This window comes from Pan paniscus, chromosome 12, assembly GCF_029289425.2.
Source record: "Pan paniscus chromosome 12, NHGRI_mPanPan1-v2.0_pri, whole genome shotgun sequence".
In the NCBI taxonomy this organism is placed as follows: domain Eukaryota; kingdom Metazoa; phylum Chordata; class Mammalia; order Primates; family Hominidae; genus Pan; species Pan paniscus.
Window position 1 is genome coordinate 77,624,110 of NC_073261.2, and position 12,028 is coordinate 77,636,137.

Consider the following 12,028-nt stretch of genomic DNA (forward strand, 5'->3'; position numbering starts at 1 on the left):
TTGAAGGACAACTGGGAGTTTATCTAATGGAATAATGGAAAAAGAAGAGAAAATAGTGGGGACAGCCCATGCAGAGGTATTAAAGGGTGAAGAGTCATCTATAAGCAGTTGAAGAGAGGATCCAGAGAAGACAATATTACAGACATGAGCATTGTTTTTGTGTCATCTAGCACAATGTGGCCAAAGCCAAACAAGTTTTTAAAATAATAATAATCTACCCTCCTTGAGCAACAGACTGTAGAATGGTGAATGAAGGAGCCCATCCTTGAGAACTGGCTTCAGAATGAAAGAAATCTATTCTTATATTTCCTCTCTTTAAAGCCTTAAATGCCTTCCCAGCTTTCAAAGTCCACCTCTTCCAGCAAAATTGCTAGGATTTCCAGAATCCAAACAGAATCCTTGGAAGGAAGAAATAATCAAATCAAAGAGGGGATATTATGGATCCCCATGATTACCATAAAATTTTGTCTCCTAAGTTCTTTGGTATGTAGATCATAGAAGCTTTTTGCATTGGTGAGAGGTGGTAGGTGATAGACATGAGTTCCAGGTTTCACTACTTTAAAACCGTGTGACTTCAGGGAAGCCACATACCTCTTGGGACATTTTTCTCATCGCAAACACCCTGCTGGTTCAATGTGGAGCTTAAACATGATGTGAGGCAGAGCACCTGTTACAAGGTCTAGCCTATCCTGGGCCTTCTATGGGGCAGCTGCTACCAGTATTAGGCAGTTTCATTCATTCATTCAACAAATCTTTACTGAGGACTTACCATGTAGAAGCCAGAAGGAATACAAAAATAAATCTGAATTGGATTTTGCTCTCAAGGACCTTCCAATCTATAGAAGAGATATAGGACCAAGCCAAATAGCTATACCATAAATAAGAAAGCATTTACCACCAAGAGAAATTACTGGGGTATTTGGGAGGATGGGCAAAGATTACTTGTAGAGTGGAGGGATTTGGTAAAAGAGAAGGGGAAAGGATTAGGGGTTGAGGATAAAAGAGAGGAAAAATGTCTGAGCTAGGCACTCTTACGCCTTCTGATGTGGGTATAGCGAGTATCCATCGGACCCTTTCACAAATGAAATAAAAGGGGTTCCAGGAAGCGTCACAACTCACTCAATTCAGAACTCCCCACCTCTAATCCAAAACATTTGCCATTAAATCTCTTTACCTCCTATAGCTAGGGCCATTTGCAGATGGTAGGGGACAAGACAGGGGAAAGTAGCAGGAAGGAGGTTATTGGGTCACTGGGCACTGTCGCAGGTCAAGGCAGAGCAGACTCAGCGGGGTGCGCGGTAAGAGGGGGAGGGCAGGGGCGGGCCGGCAGGGAAGGGTGTGTGGAAGGGCAGCCAAGGGGCGGGGAGAGGGGTGCGGGCCGCACTCAGAGGCCGTCCAAGACACTGGCAAGCCGCAGAAGCCCAGTTCGCCGGCCATGAAGCAGCGGTTCTCGGCGCTGCAGCTGCTGAAGCTGCTGCTGCTGCTGCAGCCGCCGCTGCCACGAGCGCTGCGCGAGGCGCTCTGCCCTGAGCCCTGCAACTGCGTGCCCGACGGCGCCCTGCGCTGCCCCGGCCCCACGGCCGGTCTCACTCGACTGTGAGTACACAGCGCTCCCGTCGCGGCCCCCTTGATGCAGGACCCTCCATCGCTCTATGCCACCTTCCCTCCCTACTCCTTTGGCCCCCTTTCCCTGGAAGCTTGGAGAAAAACGCTTTGCCCTATCAAATTTCCCCCACGTTTTAGGGTGATGAGAACCCAAAGCTTGGTGGTTGTTTTTACCACCCCATGCCTCTGAGAGCCCCAGCCCCATTCTTTATCCCTGGTTGGGGCTGTGGCCGGGGGAGTAGAACTATTCAGGAACCTCAGGGGAAGGCCTGCTCTCTGCCGCTGCTTGAAGGGAATATGGGTGTGACGCTCCTCAACTCCTCTGGCAGGGGTCTCTGCCAGAGAAGTCTTACCGGCCTTTGAGCCTCGGGCCAGCCACGTCAGGGAAGGTGAATGTGAGCTCTGGCACCCTGTGGTCCTCTAGGAATGGAGAGCTCAGGCCCTATGGCCAAGGGTGACCTAAACTGTCAACTGACTGCTGGCAGTCACACGGGCATCTTAGTGAGCATACAAGCCGCTGCTCCGCCGTGCCCAGATGTGCTTGAACTTCAGTCTCATGGTCTAATGGACCAAAGGCCCTGTGCCCTGCCGCTGGCACCCGCGCACCACCTCCACACTCACAGGCCTGATTGAGGGATTGTATACATCAGCAACCAGGGGGAGGGCGTTGTTTCTGGAGTAATGGGGTAAAGAGGAGAAGGGGAGCCTTTAGTACTAGACTATCAGGGTGTCATCAGGTCTCCTTTCTCCTATTTAGAAAAAAAAGTACCACATATTTTATAATACTATTTACATGAAATGTCCAGATAAACTGAAAGTAGATTAGTAGTTACCAGGGCTGGGGAGGCGGATGGGAGGGACAGTAGGTGACTACTAATCAGTGGGTATGGGCTTGGGGCGGGGGGGTGGTGAAATTTTTGTAAAATTAGATTGTAGAGACAGTTGCATGTGAACATATTAAAAACAATTGCATTGTCCACTTTAAATTCTATAGTGTAGGATTTACATCTCAATACACCTGTGAAAAGAGAAAAGGAAAGAAAAGAAAGGGAAAAAAAGACAAAAGACAAGAGTATCTAAAAGGCTAGTAGAGGTCTTGATCATGTCCTAACAATTAGAGATGATGGAATTCTGTGCTGGGGAAGGAAGGAGACCACCCCCTCTGCCATTTCCTTTGAGCCCCCAACAGTCTGTCACGGGCCGTTTCATAGAGGAGACTCACCCTCCCTGCCAGGCCAGGCTTCTTCATGCGGAAAAGTTAAAGGCCTTCTGGGAATAATTGTGGTTGAGAGATACAGTTAAAGGGTTGAGGGGTTTATATTAATTAGTATCCATTAATTATCTTGTCAGGTCCATTCCCTGAAGGAATGGACCATGCTGATAGAATTTGTTTCAATCAATCCACAAATCCATGCAACAGGCCTTCCAATTTCCAGCCCTGGTCCGTCCCTGACAAGCATGCCATGTTGCTCTTAAGAATGACTGTACTACTAACAGACTTTCTCACTTGCCTGCTACTTATCGTACAGATTAGAAGAAACTGAGATCCAAGGAGAAGGAATAACTTGCTCAAGGTCTCACAGCTATTGAATAGCAATTCAGGATTTTATCTATTAATTATCTTTTTAAATTTGCTCATCTTTGTAAGAAAAACTACTGCTTTCTTAATAAAAGACACACACACACACACACACACACAGTTTCTCCAAAATTAGTACTGAGCAAAGAACTCCCACTGGGGGCATGAATGGGTGGGCCAAGTCCCAGTTCCTTTTCAATTCGGCTTTTCAGTAAGATCTCTCAAGGACTCCTGCTGCCACGTGCTGTTCTCAGGAGGGGACCCCCTTCCCTGGAAAAGGCTGAAGTAAATTTTTTTTAAAATCCCACTTTCTCCTGCTGCCTTTCAGCAGGGTTTCAAGAATCCTAGAACCCCTCAAAAATATCTGATAGGGCTGACTAGGTTTGGGGGTAGAGACCCTGAGCATCCACCACCAGGAACATCCTCTGCCAGTCATTTAGCCTCCTTAGCCAAGCGTGGTGACCCTCACAAGGTTTCATTTCCTGAGCACCAGATGGTTGAGAGATGCCCTCATCTTTCAAGAGATGCCCTTGTCACTCTGTGGAGGTTGAGCCTATGCAGGCCAAAACAGGGTAACTTTTGGCACAACATAGTGACACCAACTTCCATATGACAAGAGAGGTGCATGTTAAGCAAAGGGAGGGTTGTTACTTCAAGGCAATATTTCTCAAAGTATGGTCTTAGCCCAGCAGTATGAACATCACCTGGGAAATGTTAGACTGCATATTCTCAGGCCTCAGCCCCAACCTACTGAATCAGAAACTCCAGGGGTGGGGTCCAGCAGGCTACATGTTAACAAGCTCCTCAGGTGATTCTGATGCATACTGAAGTTTGAGAACCAAGGCACAGCTCTCCAGGGAGGTATCATCTTAGAGAGGAAAAAGTATATTTTAAAAGTCCTTGTGCCATACACTTCCCTTCCCCACCCCCCCCCCCCCCCGCCAAAAACCGGCATAACACCTATTTATTGCAAAAAGGCATAAAATCAAAATCCTAAACCCAGAGGCAGACAGAAAATAAGCAGAATTGAGGGAAGTTTTTTTTTTCCTCAAAGAGGACTGCAGGAAGGAATCCATGGAGGACAGACTGAAGATACAGGGAATGAGGGAGGAATGTTAATTGTCAGATCTCAGTGGGGGTAGGAGGAGAGCATCAGTCTAACAACATGGGGGAAAGATTAACCTTAGAAAGAATAAGAAGTTTTGAGTCCTGAGGTAAGAAGACCTATGGGTAAAGGAATAACTCAATATTAAGACAAAGGACAGGAAAAGTGGACAGGTTCATACTGAAATCCTCTTTTCTTGATGATGAATGCATGAAATGATAAACAGTAATTATGAGACAGAAAACTGCTATGATGGCAAGTTATCAGTTCATAAAAAAAAAAAAAAAAAAGAAAGCTTAAATTATGAGGTAAGTCTTCCAGGAGGAGAGGATGTGGTCTTGCACTACATTATCATAGACTTTGCCTCTGCAGAGAGAAGGGGAGCACTCCAAGTTCTCAGGGTTGGAGGAGGCAAGTACCGCAGAGCACCTTAGGATTCAGCATTAGTCCCTCAATAGATGTTAATTTATGCTTTAGTCATTTGGGGTCCTAGTAACCTTACCTTCTAAGACCTCCATCCGAAGTTCACTATTTGGTTTAAGAAGAAGAAAAAAAACAAGGTACATGGATTATAGCTGCTTACCACTGACAAGCCTGCTGCTTACAAATTTTGAAAATAGCATCGTTCAAATTTTTCCTCCCCTTTCATATTTTATGAAAAACATAGGTATTTAAAATCTAAAATGTGATACAAAAAATAACCTCCCACATTTCACTCATTTTAATTGGGGAAAAAATGAAAGAAAAAACTGATTTTAAAAATTTCCTTTCCTTTCTTATTAGTTCTAGGCAACTGGAAAGAGGAGAAAAAAATCTCACCTTGCCCATGGCTATATAAAGATCTTTGTCTCTATGACAACAGAAAGGTTGATCTGCTTGATATGGAAACAGCTTTTGAAAAATCTGTTAGTAAGAAAATGCTAATAATAATTATGGCAATTTATTTTTTGCATGTTGTACCTACTGAACAGAAATTAAACTTTTAGACTTTGTTGAAGACATAATCCAGAGGCCTTGGCAAGATATTGGCTTGGTACAAAAGTAATTGCCATTACTTTCAATGGCAAAAACCATGATTACTTTTGCACCAACCTAATGCAATGTTCATATCAATCCAGCATTACTCTTTCCTGACACCTTTCTTGAGTGTCTTCCTCTTCCTCTCACTTGCAGTGTAAATCAGGGTCCAAAACAGTGTTCAGTGCCGTAGTGTCTTTGAGAAGCGCACAATCTAAGTGGAAACACACCCCCAAGAGACTGGTATAGGTGTAGAGAGAAAGACAACAAGGCTCTAAGGAATTCACAGAATGAATTAATCACTATGAACTGAAGTCTCCAAGGGAAGGCTTCATGGGCCAAGTGTTAAGAAGCTGAACTGTGAAGAAGGAAAGAGGGGTCCTGGTGGAAGAACCACAGGTTAAAATCAACTAGAGATTCGTTGCTGAGAAGCAAGGAAGAAGGTTGAATAAATTCTTCCCAGGCTGGGGGGGAAATATTTCTTAAGAGAAGACATAAAGTTATTAGAGAGCTTTGATTACTCAGACGTTGTGCAAAAAGAAAAAAAATCCCAATATGTAGTTATTGACTAATAAGCTTTCAATTAAAGCCATTATTTGATGATTGGTTGCAAAGGCATTAAGTAAAAACCATGATTAGGAGTCACTTCCCCATGAAGCCTTCCCTGATGCCCACTGCCCCACCCCCACTCCACCTCCATCTTCCCCATCCACATACTCACTTCAATATCCTGGGCTTACATATATTTTTGTACATATCTCACCATAATGCAGCCATTTGTTCAACATGTGCCTCTTCTGCCAGAGCAGGTTTCTAAATCTTAGCAATATTGACAATTGACAATTGGGGCCAGATAATTCTTTGTTATGGGAGCTGTTTTGAACCTTGTAGAATGTTTTCCAGCATCCCTGGCCAGGAGCGCTGCCTTCCCAAATTGTGACAACCAAAAGTATCTCTAGACATTTGGCAAATGACCCCTGGAGGGGGCAGGGGGAAATTCCTCCCGACCCCTTGGTTTTGAATCATTGTGCTAGAGTAAGAACCACCTGAAGAAATGTCATTCAACTCAGGGATCCCAGAATTTCACATGTAGTATAATTAAAGTGTTACTGACTTTCATGATTAAACTGAGATAGCTGAATAGGAACAATTAACTCATGCAAAAAAGAAGCATGTCTACATCAGCTAGCATGTATTACAGCTAAATGTCATTTTTTAAATCTCTGTTTTAGAAAATGGGGAAGTGAGAAAATGCTATAGGTTCTGAAGGGAGTTATTTGTGTTATGTCAGCATCCAGGTCCTATAACAGAATTTGTAGGCTTCCAGTCTATCATTTGAATGGGAAATAGCAGACATATCAACTTCAGGGAAGCAAGACCTGAAGCTTACCTATATCAGTATATTCCATCTAGATTGTTTTCATTTTATTTTTTTAGACTCAGTAGGGAAAAATCAATCCCCAGCCCAAGATTCCTTAATAAAAACAAACTGAAAGCAAACAAAAACCACCAAGGCAGCCTGAATTGAGACAGATGGCCTCCTGGTGTAGCACACAAGGTAACAGCCCCCAGGAAAGAATCCACAGACAGAAAGAAGACTACCACACTCTTGCAAGCAAGACAGCTTGGCCCTACCCTCAGCTTTCCTAAATCTGGGCCAGCCAAAAAATCTCAGAATTAAGAAAGTTTATGTCCCACCTCCCTAGCCTACCCTCACCACCACCACAACCACCCCTAAAGAAACAAAGGCCCAAGGTTGAGGTTAATCTGGAACCTTAGTTCTGACTCAGCTCTCCCAGCCATGCCTTCAAGGCAACTCTTAAACCTGACCTTGCTGATACACAGACTCCTCGGGAGAAGCTCAGGAAGGACTAGATTTTATTTGTTTAAAAATCACCCTGCTGGGGAAAGTGAATGATAGCCCCTAGCAAGACACTAAAAAACAAGCAACAGAGTTCCCAAAATCTCAACACAAGTGTAGAGCCAAAAGGTTCACACACAGATCTCTTTGGCATTGGACCCAGCTCCCTCCTTGGAGAGCAGTAAATCCTTGGGTTTTTCTTCTTTTTTTTTTTTTTTAATTTCAAAAGCAGTAAATCAGATTAATTCAGGGCTCCAGTTCTGCTCTTTTGCCCACCTCTATCTTCTTCCTAAGCCCCTCAGTTGGCTTCTTTTCATGTCTTGAAATGAGGCAACAAAGGTCTCTTTCCAAAATATAATCTCCCAGAGTGGCTACACCAAATGTTGTCTTGGCCATGTGTAATTCTGATCTTATACTTGAGGTTTTAAAGCCAGTTGAGTCACAGTGGTGAAGAGAAGCCCTGCTGCTCACTTCCACAGCTGAGAGGGCTGGCTCCATGGGAGCATATGTGCTTTGTTCCAGCAGCTCCCCTTGGCTGCAGAAAAATCATATTTAATGCAGATTTTAGCAAATTCCCACCCAGCTTTTTTTCTTATGAAAGGAATTAAAATAATCCCTCCCACCAGGCAGGTGGGCTTTCTGACTTGGTGGGCAGCTTCTAGCTGCTTCTCCACAGGGTCCTCATTTACTCCCAGCTTCTGCCTCACTGGAAGATGACACCACCTCCTGGCAAACCACTCACAGCTGCTCTCTATGTGGCCCTGAACCTCAGTTCCTTAATGCCACCTCAGCCAAATTCAGAAAAGTACAATTTATAAACAAAACTCAACTTTCAGAATGAAGATTTAATCCCTTGCTGCTGTTACATTTGTCCTTGACTCTGATGTAATGAGGTTACGCTACTCCTGGGTTCCTAATTGCACCTCATGAGTAGCAGCAGACAGCATTTCTGAGCCCACAGAGGTGGGGATGCTGTGGTGTGACAGGGTAGGGTCCAATGCAGTCCCCAAATTATTCAAACTGATCAACAGGACAGACTGGGCAGAACTGGGTTCTAGCACCAGGTCCCCTTTTTCTAATTTGTGCTGTAGGTATTGGCTCAATGATAAAATCTCTTTGCTGTCTGTAAAAGGGACATGATGATTCCTGTCCCTGAGTGGGACCAGATATAGTGAAGATAAATGAGACAAAAAAAAACCAGAAGTATGGAAATAAAGTTTTCACATAGCTACAAGGTATTATTGTAATAATCTGATGATGCAGAGAAGACTAAAAAACCCACAGCCCATATGTGAGGTTGAACAGTAAATATCTATCATCCAAGGGGCAAGCCTGATGGAACAGTTTTGTTCCTGGGAGGTGTTAATTAGAGAAAATGACCCACTAGGTCTTCTCAACCTGGAAAGTGAATAAGTTAGAATCCCAAAATAGCAGAGCTCATTATTGCCTTGAGTCTAATTTCTGGCCTTTTCAGCCCAAACTTAGCTGCCCCTGACACATACCTCCTAATACCTGATTATTGGCTGTTTTTGGTCCTGTCTGCCCAGCTAAAGCATCCAAGCCCATTCTGGATCTTTTCCTCCCACCTTTCCCCATCCCTAAGCCTCAGACTGGACACACAGAAAGCCTTCAGGTGAGACTTGTTGGCCACTCAGGAAATACGTACTGAAATGTACAAGATAGCATGCAGGATCCAAAAATACCATCTCTGCCCTCCAAGAGCTTATAGTCTTCCAGATGTAGAAGAGGTATCTTCTTCTCAAATGACTACAGGGAAATGGAGAATGTGATAAATGCTAGATAAAGGTTATAAACAAGATAGGAGTTCAGAGCAGGGAATCATCTCTTCTAGCCAGAGTAACAAAGAGGCCTCAGAGGAAGTGTCATCTGAACTTCCTCTGAGTGTTTTAAGGCTCATTCTCTATAGAGGCAGCTGGACTAACATGGTTATCCCCTAAGCTCATTTCTGGCCAGCTTAGAGAGACCACTGAGGAATCGCTATTCAAAGCCTTCGGTCCTCTCACTGAGCACCAACATATGCCCTGTGTTATGGACTGTCCACAGAATAGTGGATTACTTCAACCTGGAAACCTTGGGTGGGGCTCTGGGTAAGTCTTTTTTCATTTGCAAGCACCAGAAATCAATTCTGACCATTTTAATCATAAGAGATTAACTTAATAGAAGGATAAGAAGGTAGAAGTATGCTGTGAAGATGTAAGGAGAATATCTGGCATCTTAGCAAAAGGAGCTCAGGGAGCTTTTCCCTAGATTTACAAGGAGTCGGTTCCAAAAACGACTCCTCTCTGTCCCTCTTTTATAAATTTCAAATTCCCAAAAAGAGAATCTGACTGACCCAAGCACACCCAGCATAGAATCGATCTGCTCAGTCAGCAAGATTCTTCCACCATAATGTGGCGAGCTCTGAGGTACTTCCAGAGAAGGGCGCATTTTTGATACAGGCAACCTCATAATGGTTGCTACCAGAGGGGATAAGTTAGTAAAAAGTGAAGGCACACAGGCCGGTAATTTCAGGCACTTCAAACCCATTCTCAGGCACAGTGGCTCACGCCTGTAATCCCAACACTTCTGGAGGCTGAGGCAGGTGGATCACTTGAGGTCAGGAGTTTGAGACCAGCCTGGCCAACATGGTGAAACATTGTCTCTACTAAAAAATACCAAAAAATTAGCCAGGCATGGTGGTGCTTGCCTGTAGTCCCAGCTACTTGGGAGGCTGAGGTAGGAGAATCCCTTGAACCAGGAGACAGAGGTTGCAGTGAACCGAGATCGCACCACTGCCCTCCAGGCTCCGCAACAGAGCGAGACTCTGCCTCATAAAAAGAAAAAAAAAAGTAAAAGAAAAAATAATAATAAATAAAAGTATGCAGTATATCAGTTGCAACCAACTTTTACACATTTGCTTTAAAAAAAGTTTTTAAGTGTTGGGAAAGAGGCGCTTTTAATGAAAGAGCTTCCGGAAGCATATCTGCAATGTCACTGCCTTGGCAACATAATATTCTCAGCTCCTGAAAAATACTTTCAAGAAATCATTACAGGTGAGGCAGACATTCCCCAGGGAGAACCCAACATGTAGTTTTATTTACCAGAGTTATTCTTGTCATGTTATATTATTGCTAGACAAATTCTAGTTTAAGGAGATAGAGATTGGGTTATTTTGCTTTGTTTCTTTAGAAAATGTTAAATGGGTTTTGAGTAAGGACTTAGATATACTTACCATTTTCCTCTGAGGCTTTGTATTTTTAATTTACTTGTTGCACAAATGACATGAAAAATCCATTATCCAGGAATCTTCTTAACATCTTGGTTCACATGATAAGACATAAACTCCTCACACCATCTTGGGTGCTGCGGAATGGGTGTCTTAGAGGAGAGTCACTCAAATTGCATTTTCCAATGGGAAAGTTTCAACTGACTGATCATTAAAACAATCAATGCTCAAATGCAAAATCTGCAGAGTGGCTCTCTAGAGTTGAAATATTTAATTGAAGGTTGTTCTTTATCACTTCTTAAAAAGGCTATCAGAAGAGTCCTAAAAGAGATATCTGAGCCCAAAAGAAAGATACCAATTGAGAGTATTTATTATCCCTCTCAGTTGTCCTAATCAGAGGAAAGTCAAGATTTAGGAATAAGCCATAGGCATGCTATAGACTTAAAAGTGACTGACCCATGACAAACAGAAGAATCAATTCCTAAGTAGGGAACCTATCCACCCCTACCCCCTGCCAAGGAAATAGAGATGTCATTAAATGTAGCCTAGGTGGCCTAAATCTTTCACAGTAAGCAGCTGTGAATTATTAATAAAAATACTTATTGAGTCTTCATATTGTACTGCATGCTATATTAGTATTATGTAAACATAGATTTTTTAGATTATACACACTTTATAGATGTGAAATGAAATTTTGATTTGAACCCAGGCTGGCTCCAGAGTGTGCGCTCTTAACTACCACACTGTGGGACTTCAAGAGAGAAAGCAAGTGCCACTGGTGATGAAAATCCTTTCCATAGAGTATGTAGTACCTGAGACGCACCTTTTTTTTTCTTTTAATTTTTTATTTATTTATTATTATTATACTTTAAGTTTTAGGGTACATGTGCACAACATGCAGGTTAGTTACATATGTATACATGTGCCATGCTGGTGCGCTGCACCCACTAACTCGTCATCTAGCATTAGGTATATCTCCCAACGCTATCCCTCCCCCCTCCCCCCACCCCACAACAGTTCCCGGAGTGTGATGTTCACCTTCCTGTGTCCATGTGTTCTCATTGTTCAATTCCCACCTATGAGTGAGAATATGCGGTGTTTGGTTTTTTGTTCTTGTGATAGTTTACTGAGAATGATGATTTCCAATTTCCATCCATGTCCCTACAAAGGACGTGAACTCATCATTTTTTATGGCTGCATGGTATTCCATGGTGTATATGTGCCACATTTTCTTAATCCAGTCTATCATTGTTGGACATTTGGCTTGGTTCCAAGTCTTTGCTATTGTGAATAATGCCGCAATAAATATATGTGTGCATGTGTCTTTATAGCGGCATGATTTATAGTCCTTTGGGTATATACCCAGTAATGGGATGGCTGGGTCAAATGGTATTTCTAATTCTAGATCCGTGAGGAATCGCCACACTGACTTCCACAATGGTTGAACTAGTTTACAGTCCCACCAACAGTGTAAAAGTGTTCCTATTTCTCCACATCCTCTCCAGCATCTGTTGTTTCCTGACTTTTTAATGATCGCCATTCTAACTGGTGTGAGATGGTATCTCATTGTGGTTTTGATTTGCATTTCTCTGATGGCCAGTGATGGTGAGCATTTTTTCATGTGTTTTTTGGCTG

General features: G+C 43.2%; 1 protein-coding gene across 1 annotated transcript in view; it reads left to right on the forward strand.

Moving 5' to 3' along the window:
* Window positions 1-1,382: 1,382 nt before the first annotated feature.
* LHCGR (luteinizing hormone/choriogonadotropin receptor) overlaps window positions 1,383-12,028 on the forward strand; it is a 70,233-nt gene continuing 59,587 nt past the window's right edge. The window contains exon 1 of the mRNA XM_003822690.4: window positions 1,383-1,596. Within this exon, the coding sequence (XP_003822738.3) occupies window positions 1,436-1,596 (161 nt within the window). The 5' untranslated portion in view covers window positions 1,383-1,435. The remainder of the gene's footprint in view (window positions 1,597-12,028) is intronic.